This window comes from Haliaeetus albicilla, chromosome 10, assembly GCF_947461875.1.
Source record: "Haliaeetus albicilla chromosome 10, bHalAlb1.1, whole genome shotgun sequence".
Classification (NCBI taxonomy): Eukaryota; Metazoa; Chordata; class Aves; order Accipitriformes; family Accipitridae; genus Haliaeetus; species Haliaeetus albicilla.
This window is the reverse complement of record NC_091492.1, coordinates 39,945,910-39,967,971: the sequence shown is the minus strand read 5'-3', so window position 1 is coordinate 39,967,971 and position 22,062 is coordinate 39,945,910. Positions and strand designations below refer to the sequence as shown.

Sequence of the window (22,062 nt, the reverse complement as noted above, 5' to 3'; positions counted from 1 at the left end):
GCAGACAATCGGTACCGGGAGTTGCTGTTCAGAGTGCAGCGGACACCAAACTACCGGGATGTAACGAGGAGTCGCCCCCGACGGCAGCGGAGCTCCCGCTCCCCCAACTCCGCTCCCAGCCGCTTCCCCAAGCTCGCCGCGGCCCCCCTCCGCCTCCCTCCCTCCCTCCCTCTCGCTGCCCGTCGGTCCCGGCCCGGTCCCGGCCCGCTCCGTCCTGCCGCAACGGCGCCCGTCGCCTCGGCAACCCGCCGGCCTCCCCGCTTCCCGCCGCCGTCCCACAGTGCTTTGCGTTCCGGCCGCGCTGGAGCTCCCTGATTGGAGGGGCGGAGGGGGCGGGGCTCTTCCCTCAGGCGTCCGGCGCTGAGGGGGAGCTCGCCGGGTTGCGTCCCCGTTCCGGACACGCCGCTGGGAAGCCTCGTCCCTCCTCGCCGCTCCTTCCTGAGGGAGCCGGTTCTACCCTCGCTCCCCTCCCCGAGCGGGCGGTACCGGCCCTGGGCACTCCCGGCTCGCAGGGACCGACTCCCCGGCTCCGTTCCGGGCCGGCCCGCTCCCGCCGGGCACGCCTCCCGCCGCAGCGCGCCGCCGTCCCCTCGCCTCTCAACCAAGCCTGCTGCGCCCGCTCCCGCCGCCTATTGGGCCGGCGCCTTATGAATATGCAGACGAAGGCCGCCGGCCGCCTAATAGCAGGAGGGCAGAAAAATGAATATTCGCGGCGCGGCGCGCGGGTTGGCCGGCGAGCGCTCCGCCCCGGCAGCGGGTTAGGCTGCCCCCTGGCGGCGGACAGGAAGGGGCGGGCGGCGGGCGCGGCGCCGGGAGCCCGAGATGGTGGGCGCCGGGGCGCGCGGGGCGCCGCTGCTGCTGCCGCCCTTGCTGCTGCTGCTGCCGCCGCTGCTGCTGCCGCCGCCGCCGCTGCTGCTGCTGCTGCTGCCGCGGGGCGCGGCGGGCGGCCTCGCCGACAGCGTCGTCTGGGCCGTCAATGCGGGCGGCGATGCCCATGTGGACGTGAACGGCATCCACTTCCGCAAGGACCCGCTCGAGGGCCGCGTGGGCCGAGGTGAGGGCCGGGACGGGGCGCCGGTACCGCGGGGGTGGCCCGACGCGGCGGGGGGTGTGGGGGTGTGGGGCCGCCCTCGGGTCACCCCCCCCCCCCCACCTCAGCTCCGAGGCCCGCCTGTGTCGGCGGGGTCGTGGTAGGGGGGGAGTCCGGGACTCGGCTCCCGGCCCCGTCCCGCCTCCCCCGGCCCCCCCGACGGAGGGTCGGTGTGTCTCCCCGCAGGGTTGCGGCGGCCCGGGCAGGCCCGCAGGCCGGGTCTTCCCCTCCCTCAGCCGCCCGGGGGGGGGGGACGACACACACACAGCGAGGCCCCGCGGGCAGCGCCGGCCCGGTCCCCGCACGGCACTTGTCACCCGTGGGGACCCCCCCCCCACTACCACCACCCCGTCACCCCCGCGGCGGAGCGGGCCCTGGGCCCCGGTATAGCGGCGGGATGAACCCCGCGGGCTTCGGGCTGGTTTTCCCGGCCTCGGGCTGCGGGGTTGTGTAATGCCGGAGGGGAAGTCGCTCCGCGCGGGCTGGAGTGGAATTTCGGCTGGAAAGGCGACGGGAGCGGTCAGGCTGCCAAACCGGCCGCATGCAGCCGCCTGGCTCCTTTTTTTTTTTTTTTTCCCCTCCCATTTTCCACTGAAAGACCCCAGTTTCCACAGCAAGATCTGCCAGTTTGAAGCCCAGCCTGCAGCGCTCGCAGTATAAAGCGAGAGAACGCGCGTCGCCTGCTCTGCGCAGCCGAATCGCTCGCGGTGCGGGGCGATGCCTGCTGCCAAGTAGACTGGTCCCAACGGGGAGGAGGGCAGGTTGGTCGCTGGAGCCTCGGTGCTGGGGCCGGGCAGGAGAAAGGTGCAGCTGGCTGGTCTGTTCTACTGCTCCAGTCCTGGCAGGGTGTTCAAGAGCAGGGCAGGGACAGAAGCAGAAGTAGAGGCAGATGGGATATGATCAGCTGCTCTAACTACTGAATCAGTAAAATTTCCTATCTACCAGTAAGGACAGGATGGAGAACTAATATTGCATTTGGGTTACCTTTTCCTACCCCCCCTTGAAACCGCTCCGGTTGTACGAATTTTGCATGTTTCTGGTAATTGGTGCACCAAAACTTAGTTGATTCACAAACATATTGAAAAGTTACCTGTGCTGAGCAGCTCCTGCTGTCAGTTACAGGTGAGTGGTGGAGTGCAGAGAAGATGAGCTGTTGACTTTTAAGCCTAACCTTCACTGTTTCCATGTAGGATGGTGAGGATTGTCCTGTGCTATACAGCTAGGACTGCCGTTGCTTACCATCCCAGAGAGCCGTTTGGGCACGATGGATACAGGGGAGGTCACATTTAAATACTAACACAGTTTGTGAGGAGTTTTTCACCCCTGGTGGGAGCTGGCTGCCCCAGTCACACAAGGTGCCGTGATTGCTGTAGGTCAGCTTCCCTTCACAGACCTTTCACATGTGTGACTTGAAGGAGAATGTCCTTGTGGACTTGAACAATTTATTTTTGAGTTGAGGAGAAAAAAGAGTCTTTTTCAAGCACATTGTGACATGCTCTTCCTTTGGGGAAAGCCTCTGGTGTCTCCTCTGAACAGCAGGCTGTTACAGTAATCCTGCTTCAGCCAGCGGTGCCAGGCACAGCGGAGGCTTTACCCCTTTGAGCTCTCAGCTGCTTTTCCCTCAATGGCTTTTTATTGCACCATTGTTCAGTTTACTCTGGACTCCTCTCTGTGTTGATAGGCATGTAATGGCTACAGCAGAAATAGGTGGCTGACTGGGAGGAAACGACCTAGGGATAGTGTTTCTGGGCTGTACTGCCTCTGGGCAAATTAAAACCATTTTTTTCACGCCTCAGTTCAGATGCTGTGCCCTAAAGGACAAAATGTGCTGATGGCAATTACAGAATAGCCAGGTGCCAAACATAGTTGAGTCGCAGCTTAATGGGTACTGCTCGTCTCTTGGTGAGCTACCTCTCAGCACACCAAGCACGCTGTAAAATCAAGCTCGCTTCCACAGCTATGTCAACAGACCTCTGATACACAGGTGACAGGTCTTCCTCTCCAGTTACCTTCTTGGATATTAAAGGACTTTCTTCTTATTCAGGCTTTCCTCTAACAGGAGCTGACTTCTGTGGAGTCCCTAGTTCGCTATCACTGTAATTTGTAGCTGGCCAGAAATATCAGTGTGGGAGGACAGGCTAAACTTTTTCACCCTCTGTATTTCTGGTGATTAGAGTGTTCAGCCTTTGCGCCTGGGTTCAAGTGTAAAGAGAAGTAGAAGATTGCCTGAGTAGCTCTGTGTGAAACAGGAGGCTAAGAACTGGCAGTAAGTTCCTCTTGCTCGTTTGCATTGGCTCCATCTTTGGCAACGTGCGCTGGGTTAGTAGTTCTTGCTTTGTCTTGGCCAATGCAGTGTCTGTTCCCATGGAAATGGGGGTGGAAATGGCAAGTGTCAGCAGAGAACTTTGTCTGGATCAACTTCTCCTGCCTGAAGTGCCAGTGGGCAGATGGTGTCCACAGTCTTACCTCCTGCCCCTCCTTCACCAGAGAATTATTTGATTCGGAGCCCTTGAGGCGTGCATCAGTTTGCATTCGTACAGTAACCCTGACACAATAAAATGTCAAGTTGGGTTAAGGTCTTTTGAGGGCTGCTCTAGAGGTGGTGAAATAATGAATGAGAAGAGGCAAATTTTATGATTTCTGTTATTTTCTCAGTTATTGTCCCATTTGGGAATGTTGTTTGGGCCCTTCTCAGGGGGCTGGCTGTTCAGATGCCTGCAGACAGTGCCCGTTTCAGCTGGATGGCTGTAAGAACAGCAGCTGATGGAGCTGCTGGTGCTCTTGAAACCTTTGTGTATCTTTCTTGCTTCCTTCTTCCTGTCTTCAAGCTGGCAGGTATTGCGTGGCTGTGGTGAGAAGAAAGAGTTTCGTAAGATGTCTAATGCTTTTCACCCTTCTGCCGTTCCCCAGGTTTTCATTTGAGGAGGATGAGTCTCTAAACTTGATGCCATCGACCGCTGACTTCAAATCTGTTGAATGAATGAGTCAAGTCAGTCCTATGCTGACTGTTTAATTTTTGTACACAGAATTTGTAATCTGAAATTGTTGTAAAAATATTCTAGGTGTTTTTCCTCTTTGAAGCAGGAGTCAATGGCCAAGTCCTTTGGCTCTGTGCCCTGTTCGTGAAACAGACTCTTCTTTCTGAAACGGTGTGAGTGAGTTTACAGCGTCTTAAACTGTAGCATGTCCAGGCCCGTTTTTCTGCAGGGCCTGGGTTCTAGGACTTTGGCTACTTCTACTTCTGCTCCAGTAGTGCCTCCTCCTGGTCAGAGCAAGGAGGGGAGACAGGTCTGACGAGGGCATAAGTGCTATTGCCACTTAGAAAGTTAAGCACTTCAAGAGTATATGAAGTGTCTCGTCCGTGTGCCTCAGAAATTAACCCTTCCTCTCACTGTTTTGTGCGTGAAACCCAGCTTCTGACTATGGTATGAAGCTGCCAATCTTGCGGTCCAACGCAGAAGATCAGATTCTGTACCAGACTGAGCGTTACAACGAGGAAACCTTTGGCTATGAAGTTCCCATCAAAGAGGAGGGTGACTATGTGCTGGTGTTGAAGTTTGCGGAGGTCTATTTTGCACAATCTCAACAGAAGGTAAGCAACAGCTCCGTGCTTGTCTCTTTGATGCGAGTTCCTGGCTAAGACTGTGTGTGTGCAAGTTGCCTCTGCTGCTTTACGTGCTGGAGAGGGGAGAGAAGTAAGGCGCTAATGGTTAACTTGGTTCCTAGAGCTGTCGTGGGCTCTGAAACTTTGAGCTCCCTTCCACACTCCAGATATACAGTTGGCTTGGAAAATCACATTAGAAAATATTCAAACATGTGCAGCTAAACATAACTAGCACTAGAGTTTTATGATCTGTTTAGGCTGTGCTGGCTTTGAGAAGTGTTTTTGCCTTTTCCCTGAACACTTGTTCCTGACCTGACAGCATGCTTGTGCTGGAGAAAGAATTGCAGAGGTTGAATCAGGGAAGTGATCTGGGTTAAATAACCTACTCACAACAATTTTTAAGAATGTAGTAAGACTTGATATGGGTTCAAACTGATCCTGAAAGCAGAGAGTTAAATTCAACCCTCTTTATTGCTCTTTAGAGAAAAATAATCCTTGTCCACTTTTGAAATCCCTCATGTAAGGCGTGGAAGCAGAAGCACAAAGAACTCAAAGCCCTGTGATAAATTGGGACAGAAGTGGTCTGTGGTTTAGTCTGGCTTTCCCCTGACTCTATCAGCTTCTTTAAAGCCCTGCTCTTTAAGCACTGTGCTGCCTTCCTGCCAGAGAAGTATTTCAGGGAACAGAACTGGTGGGGCTGGCTTACAGAATGGATGCAAAAAGCAGCCTCAGATTAAAGTGAAGGGCTGAGGCATCTTTGGTTCCTCTTCCTTCATGTGGTTCTGCTGGGATTCCCCAGGTGCTGAGTGAAGTTTGAGTCATTACAGCCCTGAGGAGGACTTTCACTCTGAATTCACAGATGTGGTTAGCAGTTCAACATTTTACCTCCTTCAAACCTTGTGTCCTTCACTAGCTTGTTTCCTCTTCTCTACTCTGCTGCAGGCTGTTAGTTAGAAATGGCTTAACTCCCTAGGGTGTGGTGTGCCACAGCCACCCTGAGGTGGTAGGAGCAGGTCTTCAGCCAGTAGGTGGAAAGGAAGCTGTGAAAGAAAAGTATGAATAAACCAGAATAAAATTGTGCTCTCCTCAGTTCTGAACAGCAGACGTGGGGGTTATTTTAAAAGGAGGAGGCAGGTTTCAGGGTATTTGAAAGCAACGCTAATTCTTCAGCGTCTTCACCTGGCTGCTTTTGGGCTCTGAATCCTTCCCAAGGGATTGGAGCATGTGTGGTGGGACAGTGCATCCTGCAATGCTTTCTGGTCTTGAGTGCATAACAAGCAGAGACCTTTCCTGTTCTGTTCCCCTTTCAACCGTCACATGCCTGAATCCATTCTGACACTCTGTCATTTCTTCCAACCTGAAGGTATTTGATGTTCGCTTGAATGGCCACGTGGTGGTGAAGGACTTGGACATTTTTGACAGAGTTGGACACAGCACAGCTCACGATGAGATCATTCCCATGAGTATCAAAAAGGGGAAACTGAGTGTCCAGGGAGAGGTTTCCACGTTCACGGGGAAGCTCCACATTGAGTTTGTAAAGGTAATAAGCTTTTCTGGGCAGAGCCCTGATCTTCCTTTTCCCCTTCAGCCATGTGATACAGCTGTGTGCTGGAGGAGGAGACGTAATGGTAGGTGGGAAGAATATTTCTTGCCTTAAAGCTGCAGCACTGACTTCCTTCTTTGCTTTCTCTAGGGCTACTATGACAATCCGAAAATCTGTGCCCTATACATCCTGCAAGGAACAGTGGAAGGTAAGCACAGTTTTTGAGCCAGAAGGCTCTTCCCCCTTGGAGAGCAGCCTGTTGCTTCTCAGACCATGAGATCATAGTTCTTGCTGACCCACCTCTGCCAAAACTGTTTCTCTCTCAGCAAGTTCCCACAGAGTGCAGTTGCAGAATGAAATAGACACGTAGTGTCCCCCTGCTCCTCCAAGTACACAAAGCTGTGTCATTTTTTGAATAAGAAAAATCAACTTGGTTCAGGACTTCCTGCATATGGAGTAGAGGAGAAGGCGACACATCTGGTCAGTCTTAGCTTATAGCTACAGATAAATTCCCTCTGGCCTTGGATGTCAGCAGCAGCCCTGCAGACAAGTAATTTACAGAGATGTTTTAGCTAGTAGTTAAGTGTTTCTTACCTGGAGCTTTGTGTTACCTTCTCAGCTTGAGGACAAGGCAGTGTTTTTTCCCAGATATCAGTTCCTGTTGATAGCAGTGGGGAGTGCTAGTAAAGTCCTTGCTCTTTCGTCACCCTCTTTGTAAGTCTGTGCTGGAGTTGGAGCCCCTCCAGCTCCTGAACAGGGGAGGTTTAGGACCCCTCTCTGACCAAAGCATCAAGCTGAAGATTTGGTGTGTAACCTTGTGGCCAGGTGGTGCCTTGCTGTGTGTGGGACCTGCAATTCAGGCTCCAGGCTCAGAGGACTGGATTTGAGTGGGGTTGGGCCATGCTGCTCTGATAGGTCTGGGGTTGGGGGGTTGCAGTGATGTGAGGTAGGACCATTTGCGGAAAGAGTTGTTCCCGTTCCTGTTTGCACCTGTATCTGCTGGTCCCGCAGGCAGCAGGTGCTTGTTTTTGACTAGGTCTCACTGAGCAGCTGCAGTATCTGACTGTGTCAGCTTTAAGTGTGCTTTTGTGCTGTAACTTCTCCTGTGTGACACGTAGATGGGGTGGAGGGATGTAATTTTCTTTGCAGACTGGGTCTTTAGATGCTCTTGCATCATGGAGGAAAGAAATAGCGGTGTGAGCCTCTGTGAGGGAGGATGCTCCTATTTTCTGGGGTGCCTTGGCCGTGGTGTTGATGTGGTGTCATGTGCCCTGTCGCCCGTGTTCATGCTAGATTGGGGAGAGGGAAAGGGAGTGACTCGGGTGATTTCCCAGATTACATCCTGTCTCCTTGCAACCTTTTGTCTTGCCCAACAGATGTTCCAAAGCTGCAGCCACACCCAGGTCTGGAGAAAAAAGAGGAAGATGATGATGAAGATGAATATGATGATGGCTCCAGTGTTAAAAAACAGGCAAATAAGAACCGGGTTCAGTCAGGCCCACGCACACCAAACCCATATGCCTCGGACAACAGCAGCCTCATGTTTCCTATATTGGTGGCCTTCGGTGTCTTCATTCCTACCCTCTTCTGCCTCTGCCGATTGTGAGAGCAAGCCCCACAGAGCATCAGCCAAGGGGCTGGGAGGGAAGGAGTTGGACCAAACACAGTTGCTTTCAATTTCTCCATATTGTTCATAATTTAAGGGAAAAAAAAAAAAAAAAAAAGATGAATCATTTGGAATGAATAGCAGGTCCAGGTAAGAAGGAGCTTACCTTCCCCCTGCCAGCAAGCAGCGAGGCCCTCGCCTTCCCCTTCGCACCATGTGCAGCCTCCGATCCTCCCTGGGGCATCCAAGAGTAAACTGAGTCCTGGCTGCCTGTGTATTGGGCTGTTGAAAGCTGATGCTACCGGTCCTGGGCTACGTCCCACATTGAGAGAAAGCCATGTGCTGCAGGATCTTTGCCTTTGCTGGGTGGAATACGGTTCCTTAAGCGGGGAAGCAGCTCTTAAAACGAGGCCTGGGTACACGTTTTGTCTGGGAGCGTGGAAGTGTTGTGGTGCTGTTGGGTGACTAACGACTATGGAGGACAGAGCCTGGCTCAGCATCTCCCTGAATGTGTGCAACACTATGTATGGTACTTGCCTGCATAAAGCTACCAAGACTCCAGCTAGCCGCTCAGCCTCTGTGGAGACCTTCTCCTCCTAGGACTGCAAGCTGCGCCAGGAGCAGAGGGATTTATCTGGCCTGATTTGCTGCACCAGTTGGGAGAGACTTTTCTAGTTTGGCAATTGTAACGTTAGATCCATTGCAGAGGGATTCTGCTGTAGCCTGCGAGAGGCTGACGTTGTTAGCGTCTGATCAGATGCACTTGTTTTCTGTATTGATTATGGCTTTTGTTTCTTTTAATATCCTTTTCTTTTCAAAGGTTTCATTTTAAGCCCAGTTCCTTGTTTTGCCCTTTCTGGCCAATGACCTCTCCTTTGGAAGAAGCGGAGAATCAGATGGCCTAGAGAGGAGGTTCTGGACTTGTTCCTTGACTTTCCTAACGGTTAGCTCCCTGCCCCGTGACTGTGAACAACCTGTGCCGTAGGACAGAGTGGAGCAACCTCGTGGATGCTCCCTGTGAGCTCTTGTTCCCTGTCATAGGGACCAGGCCTACCTGCAGTGGTGAGAAGCGCAGTGGAGTTGGTTAGTGTCTTCAGTTAGTTTGGCCTGTTGCGTATCAAGGCACTGTAGTGAAGGGGCAAATGTCCAACATTTCAGTACTGTAGAGCAAGGTGGTCTGTTGCCCTCCAGAGATATGGAAGTGAGCAGAACACTGGAGACAAGGTCACCCGCTTACCCCAGGGATATTTCTGCAAGAGGCTTCTAGACAGAGGCTGAGCAGAGCGAAAGCCCTCACTGCGCCTGCTGATCCAGAGCTGCGGGCCCCGAGGAGCTGCCTTCCCACTGTCTTGGCCTCTGACATGTTGAGCACTTCTGGCTGGCGGGAGAGAGATGTTCTGTGTGCTGGAGCAGGATCTGTCCCAGGCAGGGTTGGGTCGTTGTGGGTCAGCTTCAGTGCTGGTGAGCTCTGGGCTCGCAGAAGACTTTAATTCACGCTGTCTCTACCTGGAGCGCTGGCACTGAGCGGTGTCCTCCTTGCTGCTGCTCCTCCCTGGGCCTGAGTTTTCATAGTGGTTGGGTTTGACCCCCTGCAATGGCTCCAGCCTTTCTTTGAGCTGAGAAGGGTCAGCAGAATTCCCTCATTTCTGGAAGGGAAACTGGAGGAGTAGCCTTTCTGCTCTGCTGGGCCCAAGGAGCTGAAGCCTTGGCTTCCTTCTAACCCTCAAGCTTTGATATGAGCTGCCAGCTCAGTAGCTCCAGAACGGGAGCTGGGGGAGGTGTCAAAGCACTGCTCTCTACAGCAGTGACACTGAACCTTGCCTTTCTGATCACATACATCACTGCTATAGGCCTGACCCTGATTCTGTGTCTGTGAGCTAAAAAGCAAGCAAGGACCTTAATCACCTTCTCTCCAATTGCACAAGTGGTAACAGCCAGTTTGGGAGAAAGACGAGCGTCCCTGCCACAGTTGAAGGAGAAGATGGGCTTTACAGAGAGCAGATCTTAAGAACAAACCTTAAGATGAAAAGGTGGTAAGCCTGAAGTTGTCTACTTTGCCTTCTAGCTGCTGTTAAAATCCTAGTACTTATAAAACTCTTATAAATATGAGCTCTGTTTTGTTTGGTGGTGGTGCCTGCAGAGATTCTCCAGCGTTTTTGGGATTGCTCTCACTGGAGCACACAGACCTTTAGATCTTTATCAGTTTTGAGAAGCATGGACTGCGCTGATTTGTTAAGCAAAGAACCTGGGCTTGAAAGCAAGCTTCTCTGTTCTCCTCCAGGCCTTTTAGGTTGCATTTTATTTGAGCATCCTTGAAGCAAGGAATCACTCAGCTTCTTGTGGCTCACCCAGTAATCTCTGCACCTTGCCTAGCATGAGAAAAGGGGTGTGCATTTAGGTGTGCAAAAGTCAGAGACAAATCTTCTAGGACAGTTTATCCCTGCCTCTCCTGGCAGCCCAGGCACCCATTTGGTGCCATCAGCCGCCCTAAGGCAAAGCTGTGCAGAGTGTGATCTGTTGTGTTCTAGTTGCTCAGTTCAAATGACTTTGTCTTATTTGAATAAGAATAGGGAGGAGGAATAGTTCATCCTTCATGGCTTCAATTTAGTTGTTTTCTGCTCTGGTTTTGTGCATCTTTGTCACTGCAAAGCTGGTGGTTGGGGAGTTCCTGACCCTGTTGTGGTGCTGTGAACAGTTTTCCTTGTTGGTCCATCCCCTCCAGACAGGTTTGCCTCGGAAGGAGCCTTCAAACAAAGCGTGTGGGAACACGGGAGGATGGTAGGGGATAACCAGTCAGCACCTCACTGGGAATGGCATACTCAGGCTGGCTCCCCTTGCCATCTCTGTCTGGCACCTGCAAGCCAGACAGATGTGTATAATGAGGTACTCGGTCCTGACCAGGGAAAGAAAAAGTTTGGATTGGCTGTAGCTTTCCAGCACGGGTGTTTGAGAGAATATCCAAGACGTTTAACTGAGACTAGTTAGAGATAAGCCTGTTTGTGCTTCGTTGCCTCCAGCTGGCAGCAGGCAGGAGAAGTACGTGTCCTTGTGCAGCAATGTGGGGAGCTGGGTCAGAACAGACCCTGGCTTGGTTCATGCAGCAGTTGTGTAGAGAGGGGCAGATAAGGCAATTTTAGTAAAGCTTCCAATTCATAAAGGGGAGGTGACACCATCAATCATGTTTTGGGCCTGAATCCAGCCTCAGGGTAGTGGTTCCAAAGCCTATTTTAATTATCCCCTCATCAGTCCCTCCTTTCATACCTTTAAGCCAGGCCATTTGCCTCTTGTGTGTTTGTGACTAAAACAACAGCTCTGCCCCTTTTGAGTATCCCATGTGGCAGTGAGCAGAAAGCCAAATGAATTACCTTCTCTTTTTGGTGCCTTTGTATCAGGCTTTGAATAAAAGTCTATTTGAAGAAGCAGCTTTTTTTTTTTTTTTTTTTTTTAAGGAGCTTCTGAGCTGTTTTTTCTTTTTCCCCTAAGGGACAGGCATTCCCTGCCCTTGTGATCAGCTGGGGATTGTCTCAGTATCCCTGAATGCCAGCTCTGGAGGTCACAGCTGAAGCAGAGGACTGTGAGCAAGTATCTTTGGTTCCAGCCCTTAAGGTCAATGGAAAAAAAGCCTAGCAGGGGATAGAACAACTGGAAGAGCTCTTTCAGGTCTGGTCTCCCCCAGAAATCTCCCGAAGGCAGGATGGAGAACTTCCAGACAGTCTGGTGCCTGCGTGTCTGTGCAGTTCAAAGCTGAGTGAGTCATGGCTAGGTCCTGGTAGTCGTATGGTGCTTACAGCTTCTGGGTGCAGAGTGTGACTTGCAGGGTCCTGCCCCCCAAACTCACTCGCTGAGGGCTTGCACTGCACCGTTTGGGTTTGAACAGGGAGCAGAGACCTGAGCTTTGTCTCTTGGCCTTTCTTTAAGTTGAAATGGGGTTGCAACAGCCAGGGAAATGTCTTGATAGGGGAAGTCTGGGCTGAACAGACCTGTCTTTGATAGAAAACAGCAGGAGGAGGGAGAGGACCAGCAAGAGCAGCTTCAGCCCTTGATATGAGACAGATTCTGAGCAGCTGCGAAGTACCAAGTGTTTCAGGCTCTGTTTGGTGCTCAAATGTGGGAGAGATCCGTCTGCTTCTTGCACTTATGTGGCAGAGAAGGAAATATCCTTGCTGAGAATCCAAGGGAAATGGGAGCTGAGCCAGCACTGAGCTAATTTACCTACTGGAGCTTCTGCATCTCCACAACAAATGCCAAAGTCTAATACAATTCAAGGATGCTTTTTTTAACGTCAGCCTGGTTCCACCAGTCTGTCTTCACTGGCTAGTCCCAAATAGGCTCAGACAAGTATTCTCAACGGCACAAACACAACACCAGGCTGGAGCTGTGAAGGCTCATGAAATGTGATTACACGAATAGGCCTCCTGTGCTGCACCCCTGCTTTGTGCGCTGCCCAGCAGGGCTGGGGCACGTGCATTTCACCTTGGATCCGAACGGATTTGTCCCAGGAGTATAGTAGCAGCCGCATTGAAATGGTGCTAGGCTGGATGGGAGAGGTGAAAGCAGGTCCATGTCTTCCGGGACTCTGGCTTGCTCAGAGTTTATTGCTGTATATTAAATACTATTTTTGGAGATTGGGGGGAAGATGTGGGAGGGGGAGGGATGGGGCGGCACTGTCCCCAGTCTGATCAGTGGGACGCTACTGCAGGTTGTTGATATGTTTTGATTTCTTTTTTTCCCAAGAAGTGCTTTATTTAAAAAAAAAAAAAAGAAAAAAAAGTAATCAACAAAACAGAAGTGCTTTCCTCCTTCCTAGAAACAGTGCTGGCTGAGTAGAAAATGTGAATAATCTTTTGCAAACATCAGAGGTCTTTGCTAAAGAGTTTGTGTGATGGAGATTTCAAGGCAAGGGGCAAAGTACAGCTTGAACCAGTTTAACTGGGGAGAGTGTGAATCTAGAAAACGCAGGATCTCTGCCCTGGAGTTGTTGCCAGTCCCGTGTAGTGGGGATGTGCTTGCCTGTGCTGCCATGGCTGTTCTGTCACACTATAACAGTTCCTGAACTAGGGTGCTGGATTGAAGCAGTGTCTGGAAACTTGCTGGCAAGTCGGGGCTTGAGTTTTCCACAGTTTCTATGGGGGCTGCGTGTGTTCAGGGCTTTCCCACTCGAGAAGCAGCCAGGTTGGTAAAGCAGCCCTGGAGACCATGAGAGCAGAGGCAGGATTTGTGCTTTGTGCCAGGGGGCAGTAGCCAGGACTGCGAGATGCTGGGCAGGTGACAGCGATGTTTGGCTCCCATCGTCGTAGCAGCTTTTAGCGTTGGCAGGTTGTCCCGCTGCTCCGTAGGGTTTGGCTGCGGAGGCTGGGACACGTGGAAGTGACCCGTGCCGTTGGCATTAAGGACACATCACAAACTACTTGAAACTGCAGGTCTAAGTTGTCTGTAAAGGCTAAAGCAGTGTGGGGAGAGATCTCCATCTGTACTTGTCACCAGCACAAAGGGTTTTGAAGGAGGATTTTTTATTTTACTGTCCATTGCTTTGTGTTATAACAACTTGCAGTGACATTTTTTTTTTTTTAGTTTGTTTTGCAGCAAGCTTGGGCCCTGGGTGAAAAGCACAGATGTCTATTTCTGATTGCATTGGCTTTGCAGGGACTAGTTTGGGGGAAAAGATGGGTGTGGGGGTGGGTTATTTTATTTTTGGTACATGGTAGCGGTTTTATTTTTTAATTTCCCCAGGATGTTTGGTTGAGGGAATGTTCTGAAATCTACTGTCTGGCAGTTTTAACCAGCAGTGTGTTAAAGGAAAATAAACAAAATTATATTGTCACTTGGATGAGGTGGTCCCTCTTTTCTGGTGGTGGGGGGCGGAGGAGCCCCCTCTGCTTTACGACTCGTGGTGCGGGAGGCCGAGACTTGACTGCACTGCGGAGGGGACTGCAGGCTCTGCCGAGATGCAGTTTAATATCCCACCGCTGCTGCAGCCCAGAGCCTCTCCCTGCCACTGCCTGCCTCCGGTACAGCCCCGGCATTCTCTTGCGGGTTGTTTCGGGCAATGGAGTGCAAGTTGAATGGTATAACATCCTCTTAAAAAGTGCTGATGTGGACCTTGTTGCTTCCTGCTCAGATCAGGAACACCAGATACGTAACCTACCTTCTCGGGTTTTGCAGGCTGCCCCGATTTCGGCTTGAAGCTGCGTCAGAGGCGGTCAGAAGGGGCTGGAGCTGGAGCAGATTGAAAGCAGCTCCTTCCTCCTCCAGGTGCCTGCTCTGGGGGGATAAGGGACCCTGGCCCCACGCAGAGCAGCCGTTCTGCCAGACAGCCTGGGTCTTTGGTCTGTCCTTCCTAGGGCACGGGATGGAGGGACCAAACCCGATGCAGCGAGGAGGATTTGGGAGCTCCGGCGTGGGCAGGCTTGTTTGAAATAGCATTCGGTTGGCAGCAGCAGGCGCGTGCCGCTTGCGAGCAGCAGCGAACGTCACTAACCACTGCTCTAAATCTGGTTGCGGTCATCTTGAGCATGTTGAGCGTTGGTTGAAGCCTGAAAAGAGGACGTGGATGTTTCTTGTTCTTGCCCCGGTTCCCCGAAGGGCTGGAGGTGGCTCTTGGCAGCTCTTCGGTGCCTACCGCACCTGGTGGGTAGCCCCTCTTTTGGGGAAGAAATGCATCGCTTCCTTGGTGTGATGCTCCTGCGGGATCTCCCCAGTCCCTCCCACCAGGCTGGGGACACTGGTCCAGTATCTGCTCCCTGGGGACAGCAGACGGGGGGTCCCCAGCCCAGGGCAGCAGTGGGGTGTGCGCCCCATGGCATCCCCACGCCGGCTCGTGGCTGCTTCCCGAAAAGCGCTTGCCACCGTTCCCTAAAAAGACCAGGGCTCTCAGGGGGACACCCGGGAGGGGTTTTTGTTTGGGGTTTTTTTTTTTTTTTTTTGGCGTTTCTTTTCCTCAGGTACCTCCCAGCTTTTCCACCCGGCGTGTCCCGCTGCCATCCGCCCCGCTGTGCACAGCCCCGGGAGGGAGGTGCTGCCGCCCCGGGCCGGGGACGCCCGCCAGGTGGGTTGCTCGGTGTCGGGGCTCCACGGGCGACGGGTCGCGACACGGTTCGCCGGGTCTCCCCTCCGGCCACGGCCGCGGCGGGTCCTGCTTAGCTTCGCGGGGCCCCTCTCGTTGCTAGGCAGCGCCCGCGCCCTCTGACCCGCCGCGGCCCCGCCTCTCGCTCCCATAGCTACCGAGGGAGGCGGCGGCCATCTTGGCGGCGGCGGGGCGATGAGCGGCTCGAAGGCGAGGGCGGCGGCGGCGGCGGCGGGGCCGGAGAAGAAGCCGCCGCCAGGGACCGGGGGGCCGCTCAGCCGCCTGAGGGGGCGGCGCGGCTCGACCGACGCGGCGCCGCGGCCGCCGTGGACCGAGTCCGAGTTGCTGGCGCTGGAGACCGTCCGGCCCGAGCACGTCCTGGGGCTGTGCCGGGTGACGGAGAGTGAGTGCGGGCCGGGGAGCGCTTTTTTTTTGTTTGGTTGGTTGGTTTGGGGTTTTTCTTTTTCCCTCTGAGCTGCCGATCTCTGCTCTTCTGTCCCGATCCCTTCCCTTTCTTGCTCTGCTCCCTGGCACCTAGTGTGCCTTTGTTTCTTCTAGCCTCAGTTTTGTCCCGCTTTCCTGACGCTTCTGCAAAACAACTTGCAGTATGTATCTTAACGGGCTGGGGTTGGTAAAAAAAATTAAAAAATCCTCTGGTAATTGCTCAGAGATCTTTTGAAATGCTACTATATGTTTTCTTTCTCTTCTAGATTATTTATGCAAACCCGAAGACAACATTTACAACATCGACTTCACCAGGTTTAAGATCCGGGACCTTGAAACTGGAACAGTGCTGTTTGAAATTGCAAAGCCATCTGCTTCAGGTATGTCACGCTAACATTGCAGGGAGGGTAGAGAGGCTTGCCAAGCTGAGAAGTTGCAACGCAGAACCCACGCAAACCAAGCAGAAAGGTCCTTTGATATGTCCTGGTGACTAAATTCTTCTCCTTTAAGCATAGGACTGAGTTTACTTCTGCTAAGAAACTTGTTGTCGTAAAAACGTGAAGTGATTTTTGTAACACGGGGGAGTACTATCAACTGCAGATCTTCCGTTGTTGGCTGGTTGTGGTACAAAGCGTCTTTCATGTGCTTTAGCACTTGTGAGCGGGGATATCCTGTGAGGTTGAGGGTAGTTTCAGCTCTGGAGCCACCAAGGCTGCACCAGCTGTTATAGCAGATCTTTTCTTTATTACTTAGTGCCAGTATGAACTCAGACTAATTATTAGACACCTTTAGGTTCAGTGCCTAAGTAATAGCCAGCTTGTCCTGATATACCCGCTAGCCAGTATTACCTTACATGTATGCTATTAGCAGAATAACTCTGAGCTGGTGTGTTTTCTAGAGCAAGATGATGAGGATGACGATGACAACAGTGAACTGGACGCTAGTGCAGGCCGCTTTGTTCGTTACCAGTTCACCCCAGCATTTCTCCGTCTTCGGACTGTTGGTGCAACGTGAGTATGAGTCCATAGAAAGGAGGGAGAATCAGATATTTACAACTTGACAGTTTATAACAAAACTGAGTCAAAGCCTAGAGAGAACTCATCTTACACTACAAATATCAAAGTCTCTCTTTCTGGAATGATCTGTTGGATTCTTGTGTAGTCTTGGGTCCAAGGCTCTGTTCTTCCCAATAGGAAGAGAGGTATGTCGTCTTAGCTGTTTTTTCCTACTTTTTGCATACAGAGTGGAATTCACAGTGGGAGAAAAGCCAGTGTCGAACTTTCGAATGATTGAGAGACATTACTTCCGAGATCGCTTGCTGAAGAACTTTGACTTTGATTTTGGCTTCTGCATTCCCAGTAGCAGGAACACATGTGAACACATTTATGAATTCCCTCAGCTCTCAGAAGACCTTAGTAAGTATCTCCTTTCCCACACTGAGTTGTGTTTTGTTTGTGTCTGTGCATATGCTCATTTTCTCCCTCTCTCTGCTTGTGAAAGAAGTTGTGATGGGGATGGGGGTGACAAAAAGAAATAGATACAGGTTCCTGGTTTGAGCTGTGTGTAATCTTGATTGAATTACAGATTTGTGCTGCAAATTCTCCTTTGAAAATGAAAGCCCAAGACAGCCTGTGTTGTCAAGTCACGGGCTGCAAGAACTGATCAGAGTCACGGGGCTGACATGTCTGATGCCTAACAGTGTAGCCCAGAAGATAACAGAACCCTGAAAAAGGGTTCTCTTCATAGCCATGCATCTGTTTTCACTTGCTTGTTAGGGCTTGAGCCTCCTGCTTTGGAACAGAACTGGCTCTTCTCTGAGAGGTGTGTTTTTGAGCCTACCAAGATCTCTGCAAATATACATTGCGCAGGGTATGTCTGACCTCAGGAGGTGGATAGAGCAGGAGTACGTGGGCCCTTCTGTAGCTGCCTAGGTGCAGGGGGAGGCGCGGAGTTTGTACCCCGCCTTTGTACGTGTCGGGAGTGCCACTGCTTTTTTGTTTGCAGATTGCTACCTCTCTGCTCACAGATGTGATTGCTGCTCTGCTCTAGTGGTGGCTCTGACAGTTTCTAAGGTCGTCTTGTGTGAGATTACTCGATCCCCCTTTGTTTGCTTTTGACAGCACTTGTCCTGTGAATAGGAAGAATAGGAAGGGGCAGGCCAGAGCTTTTGAAGCATGCTCAGCGGAGCAGTTTGCTTCTCTTACTTGGGTAGGGCAGAGCATCAGCCTGGTAAATCCAGCAGAGTGGCAGTCCTTTTTACACTCTGACTTCGTGCTGTCCAGTGGAGTGTGGCAGGCTTTTGAATATAATTGAGCTTTCTCTTTCACAGTCCGTCTGATGGTTGAAAATCCGTACGAGACCCGCTCAGACAGCTTTTACTTTGTGGACAACAAGTTGATTATGCACAACAAAGCCGACTATGCTTACAATGGAGGACAGTAATGATTCTAAGTCCGCTGGATGCTGTGATGCTGTTAACCGTTCCAGATGCCCAGGAGTGGACTGGAGTTGCTGCCTCGTGCAACAAGGCTTCTTGCCAAACCTTTTCTCCTTGCATGAGGCTGAAAACATGAAGCAAAGACGACAGCTCATGAAAGTAAAGGAAATCTCCCTGCAACACTTCTCTATCTGACATTCAACGTATCCTGCCTCTCACTCTCTTATTTCTGGTTACCTTCTGGTACCTTGGTTAGGTCATGGATCAGAGGCACTGTTAGAAAATTCTTGCTGTTACAGTCTTTATAGTTAGGTTGCACCTTTAGTGCTTCTGATATTTCACCTGCTGGGTGACTACCCTCTTTCAAGAGGTCAGATTGTTCGGGGAAGCTATTTCTTAGCAGGAAAATTTTACCCCTTCAAGTAGCCAGTGATGCCTAAAGAGCAGATCTTTTCTTTGGGTGGATAGATCATCTCTTTAGTGCACAGTGGTTTAGTTTGTAGCATGGCTGATGTTGTTTTTTAGGGCGCATCCCAGTATTCTCCAGTGGGAAAGATAAGAGACTAATTCAGCTTCTAAGCAGTGCAAGAATCTTCCTTCTGCCTCCAGGGGCCTGAGGTGCCCCTGAGAACAGTTTAATCTGTGTCTTGCCAGAGATTTCACTAGAGATACGAGATAGGGGGGGAAAAAAGGGGCTTTATCCAGGTTGGTCATCGAGTCAGTCTGATAGCATTTCTGTTTGAGCTCTTGTGAGCAAATTGTTGCATTTTGGAGCTCAGGGGTCAACCTTAGAGCTGAAGTTAATCTCATTATATTTACCATTTCTCCTTCTTCCCTTTGTGTAGGAATTTTGGCTCTTGCTACAGAGTGTATTGCTTTTTAGATCGACGGCACGTTGTCAGTCTAGCTCGGGTGGAGGGGAGGTGTCAGTCTAGTGGGGCTTAGAGGAAAAAGGGAGAATGTGGGAAAATGCCTTGAAAAATGTGTAGGAAGCAGAGCTTCCTGGGCTTCAATCTCTCTAATTTTAAAACTGAATGATCTGTCAGAGGTGCTGGAAGGAAAGATGGTGGTGTTATGAACTCATTTGCTTTGTTTCATTTGAGATATTAGTAGCTAAAAGCTTCCCGGGTCAGATCACTCAGTGTTACGGAGTGAGATTCTGACAAAGCGAGAATTTACATGATTCTCTTTAATAGTTTGAGCTCCCATCGCTGCTTTGCCTACTTAGCTGCCTATTTATTGTTTAGGAAGTTCTTCTGCCAAGGTAGTTACCACCAGACCAGAGGGCGTATTTCACAGCTGTGTTTGGGGTCTGGCAATAGGAAGTATCAAGATGCAGTGGGAAAAGGAGACCCATGTCTTCCCAGCAGCCACACAAACCCTTTTCTGCTTATTTTGGTGTCTCTCAAGACTGGCATTTTTCCTGTGTCCTTGCTGGGCTGGTCAGTTGTGTCTCTCGTACGTGGCAGTTAAGTTGTGTCTAGACTAGAGATGTTTGCTAGTATTAGTTCTATTTGTTCCTTGAGACAATTGAAACCTAACTCCTTCGTGGACACAGTTGGTTACCTATTGTGTTAAGTAAGATTCAGTGTAGTTTATGTTTTAGCAGGATTAAGTGGGGTGGGCATCACACCCTGGAGCCTGTTAACGCGTAGACAGCAATAGGAAGCCACTGCCTTTACCTCGCAGATTAACGATACTGACTTTGGCGTAGAAGATCAGCTGGCATCAGGGTAAGCAGTGAGAGTATGTGGGGTGGCAGCCATGAAAGAATATCCAGCTCTTGGGAAGATATTTAATTATGATTAACCACAACAAATGACCTGTTCTGGGTGGAGCATTAATTATGAGCAACCACAACAAATGTCTTGGGAATGCAGAGGGGCAAGGTCTACGTGGTTGAAAGATGAAGAACAGTTCTGCTACCATCAATCCCCTCCAGCATCTCTAAAGGCACTTAGGCAATCTTGTTTAGATATTTCAGAATTAGTTAAAGCTGCTTGTAAGGTGGAGCTTGAGATGCCTCTTGCAGCGATTGTCTTCAGAAGGCCTCGTGCCGTGCCAGGGAAGGTGGGAAACATTTGTTTTGCTGGAAGTTAGTTGTGACAAGGCAGAACTGCCTGGAAGTGTGCTTTTCATCCTGAAGAGTTCTGAGATGCTCAGGATAGCGTCTGAAGAGCCTGCTAGTTATTCCCTGGGAAATTTGAGCATATTGAGCTGAATTTGTATGTAGTATAAATCCAGGTGCCTTTAAATGTTACTTTTATTGCATTTTCTGCATGAAGCAACCTCTTGCTTTTCTTATCAGTGTGATGATTCCCATCTGTTTTCTATGCCACTGCGTAAAGGTTCTTAAAAGGAAGATGGACTGTTGCCAGAGCGAGCAGCAGAAATCACTGTACGGGCAAATGACGATTTGTGTGAGCCGTTAGTAGTAGTCAGCGTGCAGCTCTGCACGGTCGGTCGGGCTATTTGTAGGGAGTGTGGGTGCCATCTAGCTGCTGCTTTGCAGAATGCGACTGGCAGCAGGAGAGCGCTCTGCCAGATGTCAATGAGGCATTTGATGCCAGTAGTGATGAGAAAAAAGCATTGAAGCAGTTGCTTTCGCATTGGTGAATGTATCAGCTATTGAGCAATAAGAAAAGGAAAACTGGAGGAAAATGGGAAGACCTGCAGGCAGCAGTAGCACCCCTCAGTTTCTAGCCGAATGTGTTTGCTTTGCCAAATTAGAAGGTCTTTGCCCAAAAAGCATGCTGCAGGAAAAAAAAGTCCCTACAAGAGGGCAACCCAGCACTGAAAAAGTTGATTGTAATCCAAAAAGTCAGGGGTTTCAAAACTCCTGTCCCCACTTTGGCCACTTCCCTAAGGTTACTTTTTCTCTTAGGTGTTTTCTATAAAGTGTCTTCTCTTTGTGGCAGGGATGATGTCTTTGGTAAACATGGTTTAACAGAGCATCTTCCTTCTGGATTGTGTGCTCTGATGCTTTAATGGTGGGCCAAAGCTCCTCATGCCAGTGAGCTAGGAAGAAATTCCAATGGGATCTCATCCTTTCAGGTGGATGGTCTGTCCTAGCCAGGTGCTGAACGTAAGGGAGATGCTGTCAGTCTCAGGTTGATGCTGTCAGGTTGAAGTTTGAGCAAGGGAAGAGGTATCTGTGCAGACAGCTTCTCTCAGGTTGTGTGTTGAGTTGGAAAGAAGAAAGAGTTGGGATCATACTGTGTTCTGCTCTAACAAAAAAAGGGACCAAACCCACAAACTCATGCTAAATCTTTCCAGTATTTGTCCTCTTAGCACCAGGACCTCTTTTTCACATTGAGGCGAGTGCTTTGGATCAATGCAAGCAGTTTTCTTGGACAGCTATTTTCACGATTGACTGACATATTGCACCTTGTGAAGGAAGGTCGTCTCTTGTTGCATGGACTGGGTACTGCTGTCCTTGTCCTCCATTTTTGGTAGGAAGTATCTTCCTTTGTGTGTTTTCCTTAGGATTTTCAATGTCTCTTGCTGCAGAGAAGCAGCAGCCTCCTCTCTGGTGCTTGAGGATGTTTATTCCACTTATCCGAGGGTTCAGGAAGAATAAAACAAGCGTTTAGAAGCGAGAAATGAATGAGGAAGGTGGTGGCGAAGCAGTAAGGTCCAAACGTGGTAACTCTACTTCTCAGCTCTGTGTTTCATTACGTCCTCTTCAGCTGTTTCCCAGTGTTTGTCTTCTGCCCTGCTGTCCTGTCGCATCAAGCTACCGAGCCTTGTGCTACCCCAGAGCGTGGCCCGGTATCGGGTGAAATCCTCGGATGCGAACACTGCCATCTCCCCGGAGCTTTATGATGAAGACAAGGCTAAGGGACGGCGGCCTGGCGGAGTCATCGCCTCTTCCTCCGCAGCAAAGGGAAACAATGAACACCAGCAACCACCCTCTCCCTCTGCCCGGATCTCAGTGCTGTTCCAGGACACGTATTTGTATCTCTCACAGCGTGGCCTTTGGGCTGCTGGCGCGTCGACCTCCTCCGTGCTGTCCCCTCCGCGCGCTCCCGTGGCCCTTCTGGGCTGAGGCCAGCCGTGCTGGCCGTGCCCCTTCAGTCCCGGGGTCGCTGGCTCCCTCTCTGGGTCCCAGCACGGTGCCGGCGGCCCCCCCCCGCCCTCCGACGATGTATTTGTATAAATGTTATTTTGTCACCAGCAATAGTAATAAAGAATTTCCCTTTTCGCACAGGTGCTGCCCGGGCTTGTGGGCGGGGCCGGAGCGCGGGGGGGCGGGCTTGTGGGCGGGGCCGGGGC

General features: G+C 51.1%; 2 protein-coding genes across 2 annotated transcripts; both read left to right on the top strand.

The window, feature by feature from the left end:
• Positions 1–778: 778 nt before the first annotated feature.
• MLEC (malectin) lies at positions 779–13,670 on the top strand. The gene is made up of 5 exons (XM_069795226.1): positions 779–1,054; positions 4,504–4,682; positions 6,058–6,234; positions 6,388–6,445; positions 7,614–13,670. Exons 1-5 carry the CDS (start codon positions 823–825, stop codon positions 7,841–7,843), a joined length of 876 nt encoding a protein of 291 aa, XP_069651327.1. The 5' UTR covers positions 779–822; the 3' UTR covers positions 7,844–13,670.
• A 1,390-nt stretch (positions 13,671–15,060) lies between these two features.
• UNC119B (unc-119 lipid binding chaperone B) lies at positions 15,061–21,994 on the top strand. The gene is made up of 5 exons (XM_069795225.1): positions 15,061–15,309; positions 15,617–15,730; positions 16,249–16,360; positions 16,593–16,765; positions 17,680–21,994. Exons 1-5 carry the CDS (start codon positions 15,102–15,104, stop codon positions 17,790–17,792), a joined length of 720 nt encoding a protein of 239 aa, XP_069651326.1. The 5' UTR covers positions 15,061–15,101; the 3' UTR covers positions 17,793–21,994.
• The last annotated feature ends 68 nt before the right edge of the window (positions 21,995–22,062 follow it).